Source organism: Salvelinus alpinus, chromosome 20, assembly GCF_045679555.1.
Source record: "Salvelinus alpinus chromosome 20, SLU_Salpinus.1, whole genome shotgun sequence".
NCBI lineage: Eukaryota > Metazoa > Chordata > Actinopteri > Salmoniformes > Salmonidae > Salvelinus > Salvelinus alpinus.
Genome location: NC_092105.1, coordinates 38054777 through 38074444, shown reverse-complemented (window position 1 = coordinate 38074444; position 19668 = coordinate 38054777). Strand labels below are relative to the sequence as shown.

The following is a 19668-nucleotide window of genomic DNA, read 5'->3' as shown; positions in this document are numbered from 1 at the left end:
CCTTGGTTCGATCCCAACCAGCTGTGACCGGGAGTCTCAATGGGCGGTGCACAATTGGCCCAGTGTCGTCCGGGTTAGGGGAGGGTTTGGCCAAGGGGGCTGCATGACTCGACCTTCGCCTCTCCCGAGCCCGTTGGAAAACACAAAATTGGGGGTAAAATACCCCCCAAAATATATACAGTATATTCTTCCGCTTTGACATTACATATTAGTTTTTGTAGATTGTTGATAAAAAAACAACAACATGTAATCCATTTTGATCACACATTGTAACACAATAGGATGTGAAGAAATCCAGGAGGTCTGAAGACTTTGGCAAGGCACAGTATTGGTCTGAAGACTTTGGCAAGGCACAGTATTAGTCACAAGCTTCACACAGCCATATCACATTGAAACACCCATGTGTTACAAATACTCATGGTTTATATGCAAGTCCTACCATAGACTTGGACTATGTGTGTTCCAAACTCTGAGGAGCTGCATATAATAGAAATATACAATTTACATAATGTAAATGATGAATATGTTGTATTGACTGAAATTATAATTGTATTTAGCAGAACCTTTGCTCACGTGCTTTGGCAATAACAGACCGTTTGAATGACAAGCTGAGAATCAACTATCAAATCTTACGCTGATACTATGATGTCTAAATGGCGTTTTCACTAAGGAGGTGGGAAAACACAATTAATAATAGATCTCTTGCACAAGCAGGTTGAAGGGAGTGGGTCTCTTCAGTACAGTCTTCAGCTGTATCTGAAGAAAATACTGTACACTGGATTGCAAAATCAGCCCTTTATTATTTAAGCTTAAAAGCCCTCAGTGACTCCAGGAAGTCTTGCAATAATATCTCTAGGAGAGAGCTTGTTAAGTATTTTTTGAGAATGACAGTAATTAATCAGGATTTCTTAACTGTAGCCAAGGCCCTATTACTTTTTGCATGGCTTGCAATCAGTTAATTCTCACTCAGGGATTATTTTACAGCCTGGCAGTGGAACAGCTGTTACATTCACTCTGCATTTGAATCTGAATAATAAAAGCTTTTTGAGGAAGCGGATAAATACTTTTGTAAGGCACACCATTCTAAACTTTACTTGATGTTAGATTAGCATTTTTGTATGGATAATTTTCTGACATTTGGTGTTCAATGACATGACAGAAATCATTAGATCCACTACTGACTACCTATATAACTGTGTCTGTCAGTCAATGTAATTTGCTTTATGAAGATGTGTTATCTTTACTGAACAAAATGTAATTTCTCTGCAATGTGGGTGGAGTTACATTACAGTCAGGAGAAACTGGACTTTGACTGTTGAGCGCCCGCATGACCAGCAAGTCAAATCGAGAGATAATGGAAAGGATATTAGGGTTCAATGAGTATACTTCAGGGAAGTCCAACAAAGGGAGAAAGAGAGAGAGAGAGGCACTAAATGGCTTCCAGAGCAAAGAGACAGAATGGTCAGTTACTGAGTTATATCTACCTTTTCAGTGCATTGTTTATAGTTTTCTCACATTTTATTTACAGTATATAGGCCTCGTCATCAATAGTCATATGTTATGTTGATTCTAGCTAAAATATTGGTCATATATTGGGAATTTGGTAATACTGTAATGCCTAAATTCAAGTCTGTTATATTTTATAAAACATGTACTCTTCTCTCTAATAGGGGACCAGCGTACTCTCCCTGAGCTGAGAATCATCCTCCTGGGGAGGGATTGGCTGGAGAAGAGTCAAACAGGAAACACCATCCTGGACAGGAAGCTGTTTGACACCAGGAGGGACGTGGAGATGTGTGTGAGGAGACAGAGTCTAGTGGACGGCCGGCAGGTCACTGTGGTCAACACATCAGACAGATGCATCCAGTACTCCGTGCAGGACCCTCTCCTTGTCCACCGTAACATAGAAGCCAGCATATCCATGTGTCAACCAGGTCCCCATGCCTTTTTCATCGTCATCCCTTTGAACTCACGCAAAGGCAGGGAATGGACAGTAGAGGGCCCCCTCAAGCTTCTCAACCACATACTCTGGAGACACATGATGGTAGTGTTTACCCAATGTGAGAAACTCAGGGGAATGTCACTAGAGGAACACATAGCGAGACATGGGTTTCTCCAGGAGATGGTGGAGAAGTGTGGGCATAGGTACCATGCTTTAAACACTAGGGCCAACACATGGGGCAATGATGTCACTCACGTCCCAGAGCTGCTGAGGAAGATAGATGAGATGGTGGCAGGTGGTCCTGGTTATGTTGTCATGAATGAAAGGTTTTCAATGGCAATTGAAGTTAAGAGGATGGCAGAGGAGGAGAGGGCGAGCTTGAGACGGATGACGGTTCAGAGACAGAGGGAAACACTCAGATCTCTGCTCAGGGGTGAGGATCGGGAGAATTCTAAATATATACTGTATATATATATATTTTTTTTTACTAAATGATTTCCCCAAAACCTTTACCCTTACATTTGAATTGGTTCGGTACAATATCTGAAATCATGCAAATAGATTGTAATCTAATATAAATATCTCCCATTTAGGTAAGTCCCACCAACTATCTGAAGCTGAACAAAGAATCATGATAGTGGGACCTCGACTGGTTGGGAAGAGCTCATCTGGAAATAGCATCCTGGGTAAGAAAAACTTTGAGGCTGGACACACGACTTCACACAGTGTGAAAAGACAGGGTGACATCACCGTAAGACAAGTCACCGTGGTGGACACACCCGGGTGGCATGGGCGATACTGCACTGAGGACACTCCTGAAGTAGTAAGAATTGAGATTACCCAAGGTGCATCTCTTTGTGCTCCCGAGCCGCACGCTGTCCTCGTGGTCGTACGCTGTGACGAAACATTCACAGAGACGGACAGGTCAAGAGCAGAAGAAAAACTGAATCTGATTGGTCGGTCAGTCTGGAGTCAAGCTATAGTGTTGTTCACCTGGGGAGACAAGCTTGGCGACACAGCCATCGAACTTCACATCGAGAGATGGCCTGCCCTTCAGTGGCTTGTCGATAAATGTAGCAACAGGTACCATGTCTTTGATAACACAAGCCCGGCTGGAGGCCCTCAGGTCACAGAACTTCTGGAGAAAATTGAGGAGACAGTGATGGGAAACGATGGTGAACACTGGCTCAAAATGTACTGGGAGCTCAGGGAGAGCAACAAGAAGTTGACAAAAAGCTCTGAGGAGATTGGGAGAAGACTAGAGGAGGAAGAGAGGGAGAATGACAAGCTTAAAAGGATGATTGAAGAGAAAGAGAGGAAAGTAGAGGAAATAGATAAGCGACATGAGGAGAAAGATGGAATGTTGAAAGAGATGGAGCAGAGAAACACAATGAGAGAAAAGGAGATAGAAGACATACGTATGGAGTATGAAAGAGAGAAGGAATCCCTCAAACAAATGTGTGTGGAGAAAGACATAGCATTGGATCAGATGAAGAGGAAGCATGAAAGAGAAAGTAAAGAACTGAGAGACAAGATAGAAAACCTGGAAAAGAGAAAGTTTGAAAGAGAAGAGGAGTTGAATGCCATGATTGTTGAGATACAGGAGTTACAAGAGAATAAACAAAGGTATGAAATGAAAGAAGTGAAGATATCAATGCTAGAGAACGATGTAGCGGAGTTTAAGCAGCAGAATAAAGTGAGAGAAGACATGATCAACCATGCGAAGATTAAGGAGGATCGAATACAACTACACAGAATGGAATCTACAGCACCTGCGGACATGGTGGACAACTCTTATCTAAGTGAGTGCGTTAACTGCCTCTATATCAGATCTCATTTAGCTATAAATGTAGTTAAATAAAGTAAAATATGGTTATTGTTAATGCTAAATCATAATGCATGCACTCTCTTTTACAGAGACTCAACATAGAAATTTGAGAAAGACACAGATGTTGTCACAGAAGGATGGTGAGAGGCATAGGGACACAGCAGGACGAGAGCAGAGAGTTGGAGATGAACAGAGAGATGCACCATGGTTGAAGGTTGGGGCAGCAGTACTGGGGGCAGTGGTTGGGGCCATGGCTGGCTCTGTGAGGGCACCACTAAGTGCAGCCACAGGGACTACTATAGGGGCTGCAGCAGGGATTTTGCTGGTGAGTTTGCTGATACAAGAGGAAGAGGCCAGAGAGAATAAAGTGGAGTCTGATTCCCCTGATTAATTAAAAACTTCTTCAGGATTGGTGGGTCCCCAGCGTGGCATTTGAGCTAACGTAGGCTAATGCAATTAGCATGAGGTTGTAAGTAACAAGAACATTTCCCAGGACTTAGACATATCTGATATTGGCAAAAAGCTTAAATTCTTGTTCATCTAACTGCACTGTCCAATTTACAGTAGCTATTACGTTGAAATAATACCATGCTATTGTTTGAGGAGAGTGCACAGTTTTGAACATGAAAAGTTATTAATAAGCAAATAAGGCACATTTGGGCAGTCTTGATACAACATTTTGAACCGAAATACAATGGTTCATTGGATCAGTCTAAAACGTTGCACACACACTGCTGCCATCTAGTGGACAAAATCTAAGTTGAACCTGGGCTGGAATAATACATTATGGCCTTTCTCTTGCATTTCAAAGATGATGGTACAATTCTTCTTTTTTTTTACGGTTGGTTTCTTCTTTGTATTGTCTTTTACCAGATCTAATGTGTTATATTCTCCTACATTCCTTTAACATTTCCACAAATGTAAAAGTCTTTCCATTCAAATGGTACCAAGAATATGCATATCCTTGCTTCAGGGCCTGAGCTACAGGTAGTTAGATTTGTGTATGTCATTTTAGGCGAAAATGGGGAAAAAAGGGTCCGATCCTTAAGTTAACCATTGAAACAAGCATTTCGCTACACTAGCATTAACATCTGCTAACCATGTGTATGTGACCAATACAATTTTATTTTATTTGAACAGCTGACCCAGCACACTGTAGAATCTGTTTGACAAGCAGAATAGTAGTTCTGTAAATAGTGTTAGGGAGACCGGTAAAAGGTAAAAGGAGCAACTAACGTCTTTGCATGAAGGGATAGTTTGCCCAAATTACATATCGTTTCCTAATTACCTTGGGTGACTTTCCAGAACTTTTCATAGTCCGTGGCGCTAAGGTTATCTTTCATGAATTGCCCACGTTTTTCAGATTTTGTTTACCTGATTTGTAGTATACTTTTATGTCTTTTGTATTTATACTGCTGCAATCAATTTACTCTATATTGAGACAGTAAAGAATTCCTGTATCTGAACTGGGTATCTATGAGTATTTATTTCACAGAGGCTTCGGATGCATAGAAATATGTCTGTATTGACCATTATAATGTATAATCATCTATAGAGAATTGTAATGGATGGGGTAGGAATAAAGATGATAATCTCAGTTTCAACTGACTATGTTTTGCGATTGGATATGAAATGAATGGTTGATTCATTTTTACTACTGGGTCTCACTATGACAATTTAACTATCCCACTCCCATTGTAGCGACAGATACCCTTCAATGTATTCAGAAAGACAAACATTATGCTGACTCGGACACCAGTAATTTCGGCCTACTTGAAAATGTTGACATCTCCCACCCCCTGGGGGCTTTGGAGCATTGTACCATTTAGACCATTTAGTTCAGTGCTGATGCTCGCAAAATTAGTCTTCGTAAGCAGTGAGAGCGCACAGGACTCGCATATAACCAATGAGCCTGTGACTGGCTAGAGGGGGTCGTAATCAACCATATACAGCTACATAGGCCTGGCCTCCAGGTATTTGTCCTCCCCCAGAATCCCTCGCTCAGAACTAGTCAGATCGAGATGTGTAACGAGATCCATGTTTCAGTGCAGGAGGAGTGGATGGAGGGAAAGAGGGAAGAAGGGAAGGAACAAGGTATACGGGAGGAGAAAAGAGTGAGCGGAGAAATAGAAAACCGCCAGAGGTCAACTATGATGAAAGGTCACGATGACAAAATATTTATATCAGCAACATCAACACAGCCACAACAACATCGTTGTAATTGAAAACAGAATACGTGAGCAGTTCTGGGAAAACTCAACCCCTCCCAAGGATCGGATTTGCTGACCAAACCTTTGTTTAGAGAAAAGCAGGCTGTTGACCAGGGACTACTATTTCTGCTTTAACTTCTCCTAACCCGTCTGGTGAATAAGATAGCTTGGACCTTAAATATAGGTTAAATACTTTTACATTTTTTATTAACCAAGTTGAATCCTTGCCTAAACTTAACCGATTTGGTCTTTTTGCATTACTGCAGTCATTATTTTGACCAGCTAATGTCATAATTTTGACAAGTCAGGTCACTCCAAGTCATAATTCATCTTTCCAAAATCCAGCTGTTAGACAAATATCAAATATTGCAATGACATGAGATCAAGTTAATTCAATGGTAAATGTCTGTTGAATAATCTCCAGTGACATTGATGTTGCAGTGTTCCATCAGTATATTTGTCGCGGAGTGCGACTGAAACAACGTTTCTTTTCCCATTCACCCATGTTGAAAACCACGTTTTCATTAAGGAAGGCATGCTTATTTAGCTTTTTTTTCTACGAGTTGACTGACAGCGTGCATGTAAATGGATTTCAGTGTGTGTGTTTTTTCTCCGAGTCGCATCTCCCCACAGGCCTGTGATGGAACACAGCTGAGGGTGATTGACCTGCTTATTTCCCTCATGCAGAATGTGAAGTTTCTGACAAATTCTGACAACTGCAGCCACTGTCTATCACGAAAAGCAAGACCAGAGGTAAGAGCCGCTTTGGTTTCTACTGTCACCTCTTATCCTCTATAGGTTCTTGTTATTAATTACCTGTCATTAGGGTGACCAGGAGACACGCACCCATATAATCTGGTCATGGTGGATGTGTTCTCTCGGTTTGCATGGGTGGTGCCCATCCGAAATCAAACTGCTAGTTTCACTGTTAAGGCATTATGGCAGCATGTAATACAGCCCTTCGGATGTCCTGAGCACATTCACTCAGACCGAGGAGCTATGTAATATGCATAAGAAACAGCTTTTCAGTCAGCCATTGTTGCCGAACTGAGTAAGATGTATGGAGCCACACCCTACTGGCCACAAGGTAATGAGCCAGTAGGAACATTTAACCACACCCTATTGTCCCTTTCAAGTTCACTAGAGGAGGAAGAACAGACCCACTGGGTGTACAAACTCCCTGAGCTGACACATGCTTATAACAACAGTGTTAATCAAATCAAATTGTATTTGTCACATGCACCAAATACAACAGGTGTAGAGCTTACAGTGAAATGCTTACAAAATGACTCCACTAGTCTGTCTCCTTTCTATGTGATGTTTGGCAGGCATGCCTGTCTCCCAGTGGACATGGTAATGGAGACAACCTTACCGACCAGGGGGAACACAAGAAGCTACAGCGGGCCTATGAAACTGTAGCAGAACAAAGACAAGACAGAGACTAATACTGATGCGACAAATGAGCCAAGGTATTGCCTCTACTCCCAGGAGAGAGACACTGAGAAACTTTAGTTGGAGGGCTCAGGGTATGTTTGCCCCAAGATGGAGACCAGAACGCTTTGTAATAGTTGCCTCCTTATTCCCAGATGACCCCGTGTACAGAATTAGGCCTGAAGGACAGGAAGGACCAGAACGGACAACTCACAGGAATAATTTGAGAACATGCCCTTACCCTGTTGTGCCGTGGGAGCTGGCGCCACAGAAGACGCCAGCACCCATGGAACCTCCAGGAGAGGTGCCTGAAAGGGTGCCAGCACCCAGGTCTCAACCTGACCCTCCAGGAGAGGTGCCTGAAAGGGTGCCAGCACCCAGGTCTCAACATGACCCTCCAGGAGAGGTGCCTGAAAGGGTGCCAGCACCCAGGTCTCAACCTGACCCTCCAGGAGAAGTGCCTGAAAGGGTGCCAGCACCCAGGTCTCAACCTGACCCTCCAGGAGAAGTGCATGAAAGGGTGCCAGCACCCAGGTCTCAACCTGACCCTCCAGGAGAAGTGCCTGAAAGGGTGCCAGCACCCAGGTCTCAACCTGACCCTCCAGGAGAAGTGCATGAAAGGGTGCCAGCACCCAGGTCTCAACCTGACCCTCCAGGAGAAGTGCATGAAAGGGTGCCAGCACCCAGGTCTCAACCTGACCCTCCAGGAGAAGTGCCTGAAAGGGTGCCAGCACCCAGGTCTCAACCTGACCCTCCAGGAGAAGTGCATGAAAGGGTGAATCAAACAAACCCTACTCAATAGGGCCGAGGAGAGTCGAGGACAGAGGACCAACAAAGAAGGTCCAGGAGGACCAATCTAAGGGTGATGCCTGCCCGATATTGCAGGTCAGTAAGGTTGGTCGGCACGACAACCCATCGCGGAGTGCAACTGAAACTCTTTTTCTTTTCCCATTCAAGTGTGAACCATGTTTTCATAACAAACACATGCTTATTTTACTTTTTTTCTTTGAGTTGATTGACAGCGTGCACGCAAATTGATTCTGTGTGTGTTTTCAGTGTGTGTGTTTTCCAGAGTTGCATCTCCCCCAGGTCCGAAATGAAACACAGCCAAGGCTGATTCACCCGCTTATTGCCCTTGTGCAGAATGTGAAGTGGCGCCGGCCACGATTGGAGTGTCCTCTTTGCAATAGACTCACCTGGCTGTCATTGGTTGGTAGTCCGGCAGTATTTCTGGTACTAGGTTCTCGGTGTGGAGAACGGAGGCACTCGGCCCTCATTCATGGGGTAGTGCCTTGATGGACAATTGATTTGAATTGTTTTTAAACCTTTTAATCTCTGGAGGAGTTTGCTTGTTTTACACAATGTTTTGGATGTCAATGAGAGCAGTAGGTTATATTGCGACTGGACAGGTGCTGTGATAAGAGGGGAGTGAAATCATAGGCGAGTAGGCTACATTCATATTCACCCCAAATTACTCTGTGCCTTGCAAGATTGTCCTTTGGATGTTCTCACGGTCTTTCTGGGACCTCAACTTCTGTCTCCCTGTCTAAGCAGGCTCAGTGGTGGCAGAGAAATTGACCCGCTAGTGTGGACGTGTAGATCCTATTGGACACTGTGGACAATATAAGGATTGCGCAATAAGAACATTCTCCCCAACCCGAAGTGGACTCTTAAAGCACCAGGTTCCGGTTTCAGAAGATCCTGATTTTGGGGCAACTCTTAAAGGGCCAGTGGCTCATTTCAGAAAATACTATTTCCCACTTCCCTCAACCACCCTCACCTGAAGATCAAGAAACTCTTGACTACTTGGCAACTCTGTGTGGTCTCTGTCAAGTGGTGAATTGGAGAGATCGAATCTGTGTGCCTTTAGTCCTCTTTTACATTGCTCTTAATCTTCCTTTCTACAGAGGTTCTAGCCCTCTTTTAAACACTAGGTGGCGTAGTACAGACTATACTGTGACGTATGCTCCAGCTACGTAGGGCTCCGTTTTTTCCGGCTGGGAATCAATGCCAATAAACATCCCACAATGACACTCTTCAGCCGTTGTGAGTGGGAACAGAACAGAACAGGATGTATTTGGGTGATGATTCACTCGTACGTGGCCCTCAGTCTGCAGGACAGCCAGCTAATTGGGCGGTCATTATCTCAATATATCTGGCTTCCCTTTAGCCAGCCGAGCCTGACAAAGATCACGTCTCTAAATGGAGCATTATATCCATAACAATGTCCCTTGGGCACACTTGGTCATGTTGGTTGCTTTTTTTGCCTTGTTATTTTGAAATAGGATGAGATGGGTCATGTCTAAATGTTTCTTATCTTATAGGTCGAGAGCGGAAAGACCCCTCACCCCTCAGCTAGTCATCATCAGATTCAAAGTGACGTCCACTCCGCCTCTCGTTGACATATGCCTAAAAGAACCGAAACATATCCCCTTTCGATTGAAAAATAAGACAAGTTGAGGACGTTTCCCTTGGCCATATGTCAGAAAGCCACAGGATGCATGGATTATAATCACTGCACCCCTCTGCTCTTATTATGGGCCTTTTCCTTGTCACTTTCCCTCACATTACCTGTCGGCTATGCACTATACAGTTGCAATGGCACAGAGGTGATGTCAGCATTTTGCTTTGGGTAACACCATCCAATACTATTAAACAGAGTTCCTTAAGTTTGCTGTTTGTTGAGTAGCTTAAGCCCAAGAGAGAGTGAGAGCGAGAGATTCAAATTTTACGTGGTGAAAGTGACAGAGAGGTGGCTTCCGCCCCTAGATGTATATTGTAATGTACACATTGTTCATTTTGTATAGACAAGCTGTTCCTTATGAATTATGAAAGGTTAGGGCATAAGTCCTATGTGATCTCTGTTGCTCAGTCACTAACCTGGGGGAAGGAGTATGATGGAGAGACAGCCTGCTGAAGCGTAACCATGGTGTAAGGACCATCACAATATTGTGACTGCTCCTCCTCCCCCCTCTCTCCCTCTTCCCTTCTCAACCCACACGGCCCGTGTTCCCCTCTGGCGGCCCGCTGGTCACAAAGCATTACGGTAAGCTCTGTGGGCTGAGACGAGGCTGCTCAGTCTGGGTCACTCGACTATTAAGGCTGAAATAGCACCGACAGGAGCCTCCTCAGCTAACCCAAATGTATCTCTTCTCTTTTCAAAAAGCCCCAGCCAAGCCACGGGCTACAGAGACTACTGAAACAGCACCGACAGGAGCCTCCTCAGCTAACCCAAATGTATCTCTTCTCTTTTCAAAAGCCCCAGCCAAGCCATGGGCTATAGAGACTACTGTGCACAGAAAGATTAAACAAACATACAAACAGAAAGCATCAAGCTCAAATACAGTAGTCTGCTTTTTTCACAACGTCGGTGATGTCAAATGCAAAACTTTTATTTTACAAAAATAATTAAAGAGGCCTAGAGCCATCTTTCTAAAATAAAAAGGGTTCTACTCAGCCTTACCATGTCTGGTTTTCGGCCTGGGGTATGATGATGAAAAAAGCAGCCGTGGCCTACTCTGAAATCCCATTAAGAAGCAGAGAGAGAGAGAGCAGTCTAGCCAAAGAAGCAATATGTATCAGTATGGAAGAGAGGACAGTGAACAGGCCATCCCTTTTAAAGCCTGTGTGAATATTTCTAAAGTACTGCTGCGGTAGAGCCGGGGCCAAAGTTCAAACCATCATAAAGAGATACTGTATTTTAGTCTCCCTCTCTGATGTGATTCATGCTATTCATTTAACTCTCCATTGGACACGGTGCTTGGACCCAAAGACACTTAACATATGCCTTGTTAAAGAAAAATCTAATTTGAACATATTTGCCAAATAATAGTAATATTATTCAAGTTTCAATGTGATTGCAGAAATCCTTTATTTCAAAGGACCAAAGGGATACATTTCAAAGAAGCAAGGGACATGGGTAAAAATGTATCCATTTTCTATCATTATAACATCCGCACCTGCTCCTGTTAGCATGTTAATGTAAATTCAATGTGACTACGTAAAAGACAAAATAAAGTTCTCAAAACATTAAATTCCTTGAGTGTCAGTAGTATGGCACAATTTTGTAATTTCAGAAGAGTGACATGAGAGTAAGTACAGTACAGATATGTACAATCAAAACTGAATCAATACAAGAGTTCAAGCAGCAGTGTGTTTTAAAAATAGTGCTTAAAACAAGTGAAATGACACAGAACCTAATTACATACCTGTATTTCTCAAAACCATTGTTCGTTTTAATGTACAATTTTTTTTTATCACATTGTTAATAGGTCACATCAATCATATTATATATATCAAACATTTTCATAGTAAAAAAAGAAAGGGGGAAAGAAACCAAGTTGATTCTGAAAACATGTAACCACTTGTATCACATTTCAACTTAAAACTCAAAATAATAACAATAATAATGATGATAATTATTGTACCAACTACAAGGAAATCTCTTTTCAGCATCTTCATGATGACATAATTCTATTCAGCATTACTTCCCAATCATTTACTATTTACATAAAACATTCAAAATTGTATCCTTCCAGAAGAGACCTTATAATACTCACGTTTGGTTTTCAGTGTTTACAATTCTGTCAGTGAACTGTCATTAGTTCGTCATCTTAAGACCAGAATAGTTGTTGGAAACCTCTAGATTCTGACAATATACTTCCTCTCTCACCAAGATGTTACCCTCTAATGTATTGTATGTTAGAGGACATGAATGACAATTGATGAAAACTTAATTGTTGTAAAATAAATAAATACTGAGGTCAAATGAGTGTCTTCTGCTAGTTCAGTCACAGCCGACTTTAGTATTGGACAAGCTCTAACCCAGAGGTACAAGATGTCAATGACAACATCAAAAGGATAATTCAAGTGAAATAAATATTATTATGACAATTGTATAGAAGTGTATGTGCCTGTGAGGACATCACCTGAAATATAATACTATTTGTTTTTACAAAAAAAGACAATTATTGTTACAGATTCCCCAACATACATCAGTAACAGCCACCTTAAATATTAAAACGTAAAATAAAATCAAATTGGACCTAAATAACCCTCGTATCTCGACCGACTTCCGTATCAGCATCAGTGGGTGGTTGAAATAAAGTGCAGGATATTCTAGACCAAATTCACATATTCTAAACCTTTTTTAATTTTTTTACTTGACATCACGTGTCTCATTTTCTAAGACAATTCATTACATTACCCATTACAGTAAACTTGAGCATTGACCTTTGCATTTGAAAGTTACATTCCTATTGTATGACATCTCGTAACACTGATGATGATGTCATGTGTCACAAATCATAAAGATGATGGTGCCATTAGCATCTATATATGCTGGGGTAGGTAGTGTCTCCATGACTACCAATTACCATGCTGTACTTCAAATGGGAGGAAAAAGAGAATACTTTTTTTACATGAAAAACACAGAAACAACAGTTAAAAGACTCATTTACTTATCTGTGTTATTTTAAAAAACGTAATAAAACTCAACTTTAGCGCTCTGACAGCATTTTATAAACAAAGGACTCAAATGATAATTATGTTATTATAAAACATCAAACAAAACAAAAAGTACTGAAAACAATTAGGCCTACGTCTTGTTTTTGATCCATGTTATCAACTAGTTGTACAGTACAAGGCTGGTCCAGTGGTAGGATGGGTGGTTGTGACCCTCCTTCAGTCAGTCAGTCAGTGTCCCCTGGTGGTCCCCAGTCAGAGGTAAAAGCCTGAGGACTGGGCATCAGGGAGGCTGGATAAAGTGTCAGGGCAGGGGAGCTGGCCATTAGAGGGCACCACACCATTCCCATTGGGCAGAACACAGCCTCCTGAGTAGGTCCCGTTACAAATGCAGCCATTTTCCATCTAAGAAAAGAGGAAGAAGAAGAAGACAGGGAAACAATGACGGGAGACTGCATGTCAGCTTGTGAATGGTATATGACCGTTGATGGTTGATTACCATCAGCAGATTAACACATGACATACAGTGGGGAGAACAAGTATTTGATACACTGCCGATTTTGCAGGTTTTCCTACTTACAAAGCATGTAGAGGTCTGTAATTTTTATCATAGGTACACTTCAACTGTGAGAGACGGAATCTAAAACAAAAATCCAGAAAATCACATTGTATGATTTTTAAATAATTCATTTGCATTTTATTGCATGACATAAGTATTTGATCACCTACCAACCAGTAAGAATTCCGGCTCTCACAGACCTGTTAGTTTTTCTTTAAGAAGCCCTCCTGTTCTCCACTCATTACCTGTATTAACTGCACCTGTTTGAACTCGTTACCTGTATAAAAGACACCTGTCCACACACAATCAAACAGATTCCAACCTCTCCACAATGGCCAAGACCAGAGAGCTGTGTAAGGACATCAGGGATAAAATTGTAGACCTGCACAAGGCTGGGATGGGCTACAGGACAATAGGCAAGCAGCTTGGTGAGAAGGAAACAACTGTTGGCGCAATTATTAGAAAATGGAAGAAGTTCAAGATGACGGTCAATCACCCTCGGTCAGGGGCTCCATGCAAGATTTCACCTCGTGGGGCATCAATGATCATGAGGAAGGTGAGGGATCAGCCCAGAACTACACGGCAGGACCTGGTCAATGACCTGAAGAGAGCTGGGACCACAGTCTCAAAGAAAACCATTAGTAACACACTACGCCGTCATGGATTAAAATCCTGCAGCGCACGCAAGGTCCCCCTGCTTAAGCCAGTGCATGTCCAGGCCTGTCTGAAGTTTGCCAATGACCATCTGGATGATCCAGAGGAGGAATGGGAGAAGGTCATGTGGTCTGATGAGACAAAAATAGAGCTTTTTGGTCTAACTCCACTCGCCGTGTTTGGAGGAAGAAGAAGTATGAGTACAACCCCAAGAACACCATCCCAACCGTGAAGCATGGAAGTGGAAACATCATTCTTTGGGGATGCTTTTCTGCAAAGGGGACAGGACGACTGCACCGTATTGAGGGGAGGATGGATGGGGCCATGTATCGCGAGATCTTGGCCAACAACCTCCTTCCCTCAGTAAGAGCATTGAAGATGGGTCGTGGCTGGGTCTTCCAGCATGACAACGACACGAAGCACACAGCCATGGCAACTAAGGAGTGGCTCCGTAAGAAGCATCTCAAGGTCCTGGAGTGGCCTAGCCAGTCTCCAGACCTGAACCCAATAGAAAATCTTTGGAGGGAGCTGAAAGTCCGTATTGCCCAGCGACAGCCCCGAAACCTGAAGGATCTGGAGAAGATCTGTAGGGAGGAGTGGGCCAAAATCCCTGCTGCAGTGTGTGCAAACCTAGTCAAGAACTACAGGAAACGTATGATCTCTGTAATTGCAAACAAAGGTTTCTGTACCAAATATTAAGTTCTGCTTTTCTGATGTATCAAATACTTATGTCATGCAATAAAATGCAAATTAATTACTTAAAAATCATACAATGTGATTTTCTGGATTTTTGTTTTAGATTCCGTCTCTCATAGTTGAAGTGTACCTATGATAATAATTACAGACCTCTACATGCTTTGTAAGTAGGAAAACCTGCAAAATCGGCAGTGTATCAAATACTTGTTCTCCCCACTGTATCTGTGACTGCATTGGCACGTATTGGCGATTTAATCAAGAGTTGTTGAAAGATACATTCTCAATATCAAACCATCAAAAATCATACATCTAAAAAATTATTTTTTACCTTACCCAGATTGTGATTAGAAGTTATTCTTGAATTAATTGTGATCGTAATGATTTATCTAAACACAGTGTGGCCATGAATTGCAATTGTCCTGGTGTGAACTATGGATAATCACTGTCACTTCCGACTAATTTGCCTCAAATCTGGGATCACGTACTTGTCAGTTCCCTTTAAAAAGTCTCCATTAATTCAATGCCCGGTCTGAATTGCAGTTCCAGGTGGTCAGTAGGGCATTAGAGAGTGCAGCTTAGGATAACCTACAGTATGTATGTCTCTTTCATGTTGTTGCACTGGCGGTTGTACTATGCCAACTAGAGTCAATGTCCCAGTAGGCCCTGTTATGAATGCTCCAAATGTATCCACTCTCTGTCCATCAGAAACAATGGGACAATCCACTTTGAACTGAAAATGCTGACTGGATTTTTCTACAGGCGTCACTGAAAGCCTGCCGCAGGCCTCTATCCCCACCCCCTCTTTGCCTGAGCCTCTGTGTGTCTTTATTAGGTAATGGTACAGTAGCAGAGCAAATTCGTAGGTCAGGAAAAAAAGGAAAACAACTCATGCTGGCCAGAAGGCCTTTTATCTTAGATTCATACTGGTGACCCTGAACATACACACAGAACAAGTGGCACAAAATGGGTGGTGGTAACTGTTCCTTGACAGATTCCTACTTTCACTCCTCCTCACTCTCGTCAACAATAAGATAATTATTTTGTCCCCACTTCTTTATGATTATTTAACAATAAACTCTCCATTATGATTATGATTATGATCAGTGCACCAGCTGTTGTTTACAAGAGCGCACAACAAAGCCTATTCCACCTCAGGAAACTGAAAAGATTTGGCATGAATCCTCAGATCCTCAAAAGGTTCTACAGCTGCGTCATCGATAGCATCCTGAATGGTTGCATCACTGCCTGGTACGGAGCAGCACATCACTGGGGCCAAGCTCCCTGCCATCCAGGACCTCTATACTAGGTGGTGTCAGAGGAAGGCCCTAAAAAATTGCCACCCTAGTCATAGACTGTTCTCTCTGCTACCGCACGACAAGCGGTACCGGAGCGCCAAGTCGAGGACCAAAAGGCTTCTTAACAGGTTCTACCCCCAAGCCATAAGACTCCTGAACAGCTAATCAAAGGGCTACCCAGACCACTCTTTTACGCTGCTGCTACTCTCTGTTTATTATCTATGCATAATCACTTTAACTGTACCTACATGTACATATTACCTCATTTACTTCAACTAACCGGTGCCCCCGCACATTGACTCTGTACTGGTACCCCCTTTATATAGCCTTCCTAGTTATTTTACTGCTGTTGTTAAATTATTTGTTACTTTTCTTTTCTATGTTTTACTTATCTATTTTTTACTTAAAACTTTTCTTTCTTGTTTTAAGAAACATTGTTGGTTAAGGGCTTGTAAGTAAGCATTTCACTGCAAGGTCTAAACCTGTTGTATTTGGCGCATGTGAGAAATCAAATTTGATTTGATTTGAAAATAAACAATGCAAAGCAACTAGGGGGATGATTCAGAACTTTGTCTACCACTGTCCAGCTTTCATGCCCTCTGAGGCCCTCTGTTAGGGACCATTGTCCCAGCTAAAGCCTCTGCTGGATCATGCACTGGTCTTCAAATCAATATGAAGGTTGGGGAAGAGATGTAAAAACTGATGAACCCTTATGCAAATCATCTAGCTCTTAGGCAGTGCATATTCAATTAGAAGACCCATAACCCTAACCTTAACCCTACCATTCACAGTAAAAAAAGCCATAACCTAACCTTAACCCTAAATGTAACTCATTTCCATCCCTAGCCCTACCATCAACTCTAATGCCACTGTCAGGAGCTCTCACCCAAAGGAATAGAATTAGAATATATTAATATATAATCACTGTGGTCTCACCTTACTGTGGTTGGGGTCATGAGGGATGTCAGAGGTCACCATGCCATAGGCCTCCAGTGAGGGTAGCTGTCTGTAGGACTGTCCAACCCCCAGGATCTGCTCCAGGGTAGCGTTTGGCGGAGGGCACTGCGAGAGGCTGGACAGCACCTGAGCCAAGGGAGGGGGCAGCTGCTCCTGCAGCTGCTCCTGCTGTTGCTTGTGGTTCATCCTCTGGTAGGATGAAACGGCGCCCTCTGTCCCCTGTTGCTCCTCGTTCCCCCCATACGAGCATTCGTTGATGATATAATCCATGCCGGGATTATCAGTCATAGTGAAATCCATACAAGCGTCTACGGTGGTGTGTGTGACTGGGGGTATGTGGCCATTGCTGAGGCAGGGGTTGCTGTTCAGGGTGGTTTCCCCAAGGTGGCTGTAGCTGTAGTCCTGCCACTGCTGTTTACCAGCTGGTTGATGCTCTGTGTGTGTGTTTGGAATGCCATACACTCCGTTGAGATTGGCGTCCGGCTGTTTGGCATGGTACAGAGGGAGCTGGCTCTGGACCATGTCCTGCTGTTGATGCTGCTGGAGGTAGTGTTGTTGCTGGTCGGCTTGCCGCCGGTGAAGATCCCCATCCAACTCTGACGCCATTCCATTGAACAGAGACTGGGGGGTGTGACAGTGGTCAACCGGGACCCCTGTACTGGCTAGAATGTGCTGGGATGTCCATTGTCCATTGTGTATGGGCTGACTCTGCCCCTGGAGTCCATGCACCACGGGATGGGGAAGGTGGTTGTTATGCTGGGCCCAGTCTTGGACCACCATCCCTGGCCGCATACTGAGGTACTGCTGCATCTTCTGGGAGAGCTGAACTATGGGTGCCTGCCCCACTACGGAAGACTTATGGGGAAGGTATTGAGAGTGCACATTGGTGGCAGAAGTGGGATTACTTTCAACAGGTGCCTTTGTTGTTGTTGTCGTCGTTATTGGGGCAGTTGTAGCTGGGAGAGTGGAGGGCACCTGGCACCCGTCCTCTGCCGCGTCAGTCTTTGCCTCCAGGGAGTCGTGGATGTAGGAGAGGATTTCGTCGTTGGTCAGCAGGTCATCCAGTGTAGGAACCCGCTCAGGGTCCATCTCCACCTGGATCATCCTTTCGTCCAGCAGCAGCAGCTCCAGGTCCTCGGCGCTCAGCCCCAGGCCCTCCAGAGCCCCAAAAAGCTCCCCATTGGAACAGGCCTCCCCGTTGCCTCTGTCCCCTTCCCCGTCCACCACACCCCCCTGACCCTCCAGGGACAGGGAGTCTAGGGTCGCCAGCAGTGGATCAAAGCTTGACGCCGGCTCTGGAAGACCCGGACCCACTACACCATTGGATGACTCATCCCAGCCTTGGAGCAAAGCCGTGGGGTCGGAGTCAGAGAGGCCGACCCGGTCCCTAAACAGACTGCTGTGGAAGGACAGCTTGGGCTCCAGGGCCGGCTGGCAGACGTACACAGACTTATCCTGACTCATCAGCGCCCCCAAGAGGGAGCCTGGGTCCAGGCCATCCCTGGAGACCCTGTCAGTCCGTCCCTTCTTGGACTTGCTGACGTTATTCTCAGAGCCCTGGGCACCGTCGTTGAAGCGTGCAATTGGGTGGTTAGACTGGTAGAGCAGGGCCTCTCCTGTCGCGAAGGTGAAGGGAAGGTGCATAGATCGTTTACATAGGTGCTCGCCTCCTTCCTCCTCCCTAGATGGACAGAAAATAAACAACACCTGTGAGATTGTCATGGTCGGAATTCACCACTGTTAAAACGGCGTGTTACTGTACTGCCATATGATTGTGTCATGCATGGAAACTGATCTGAAAATGGTCTCACTGAGATCATACACACACGATAATCCCTTCCTCCATCTGTGTTGTCTGGTGTTCTCGTCACATTAGAAAACACAACTATGTCATAACTGTGTCCCTATAGCTATTAGGACTGTGAATATTTCCTGGCCATATGACCTGACTAGGAAAAACTACTGTTCCCAGATAGTGTGTGTATTTGGGGCTGGATGTGACAGGGCCCAGGGGAGTTCACGTACATCAGAGGCCTCTGCGTGGCGATGATGTAGTCTGGTTTGCCGTTCTTGTAGACCAGCCTGGCGTTGGCCTGGACCCACTTCCAGCAGTTGTCCTTGGTGAGGAGTCTGAACACGGTCAGACCGCTCTCTCCTGTCTTCATCACTGAATCCACAGGACACAGTCTTTTAGAGTGAGGCTTACACATGGTAAGTAGTACATTTTGTCAAAGCTACAGTACTCTGCAGAAGTGACAATGGGTAGAGTTCTACTTCTGTTCTACTTAATGATTCTAAATACATATCTAGCTAGCTATCGTTGCCTTATCGTTGCCTTGAGATTGTGCTCTAGCAAGGAGCAATGGTTGGTAGATTTATTTGTTTAAGAAACGAATCTAGGAAAAATTCCAATGTGACGGCAGAGTAGGTAGCTAGATAAGCTAGGTAGTCCCTGTAATATTTCTACGTAATTGTGGGGCTGTGTTGATAGCTATAGTGCCTTCAGAAATGATTCACACCGCTTGACTTTTTCCACATTTTGTTGTGTTACAGCCTGATTTTAAAATGGATTACATTTTGATTTTGTGTCACTGGCCTACACACAAAACCACACAATGTAAAATAGGACATTT

At 43.8% G+C, this 19668-nt stretch overlaps 2 protein-coding genes across 2 annotated transcripts in view; one reads left to right on the top strand and one right to left on the bottom strand.

The window, feature by feature from the left end:
• The first annotated feature begins 1339 nt into the window (after positions 1–1339).
• On the top strand, positions 1340–5337 carry LOC139546796 (GTPase IMAP family member 8-like). The gene is made up of 4 exons (XM_071355584.1): positions 1340–1461; positions 1671–2375; positions 2536–3744; positions 3860–5337. Exons 1-4 carry the CDS (start codon positions 1434–1436, stop codon positions 4159–4161), a joined length of 2244 nt encoding a protein of 747 aa, XP_071211685.1. The 5' UTR covers positions 1340–1433; the 3' UTR covers positions 4162–5337.
• Positions 5338–11257: 5920 nt separating this feature from the next.
• The window catches only part of LOC139546795 (aryl hydrocarbon receptor-like), a 55472-nt gene continuing 47061 nt past the window's right edge, over positions 11258–19668 (bottom strand). The window contains exons 9-11 of the mRNA XM_071355583.1: positions 19061–19202; positions 17015–18716; positions 11258–13279 (exon numbers count right to left, since the gene is read on the bottom strand). Of these exons, the coding sequence (XP_071211684.1) occupies positions 13130–13279; positions 17015–18716; positions 19061–19202 (1994 nt within the window). The 3' untranslated portion in view covers positions 11258–13129. The remainder of the gene's footprint in view (positions 13280–17014; positions 18717–19060; positions 19203–19668) is intronic.

Bases quoted from the DNA above. Each gene is read 5' to 3' on its own strand.
- LOC139546796 (XM_071355584.1), top strand. From the start codon at position 1,434: ATGGCTTCCAGAGCAAAGAGACAGAATG. The intron at 1,462-1,670 runs GTCAGTTACTGA...TCTCTCTAATAG, and splicing joins CAGAGCAAAGAGACAGAATG to GGGACCAGCGTACTCTCCCT. The intron at 2,376-2,535 runs GTGAGGATCGGG...TCTCCCATTTAG, and splicing joins ACTCAGATCTCTGCTCAGGG to GTAAGTCCCACCAACTATCT.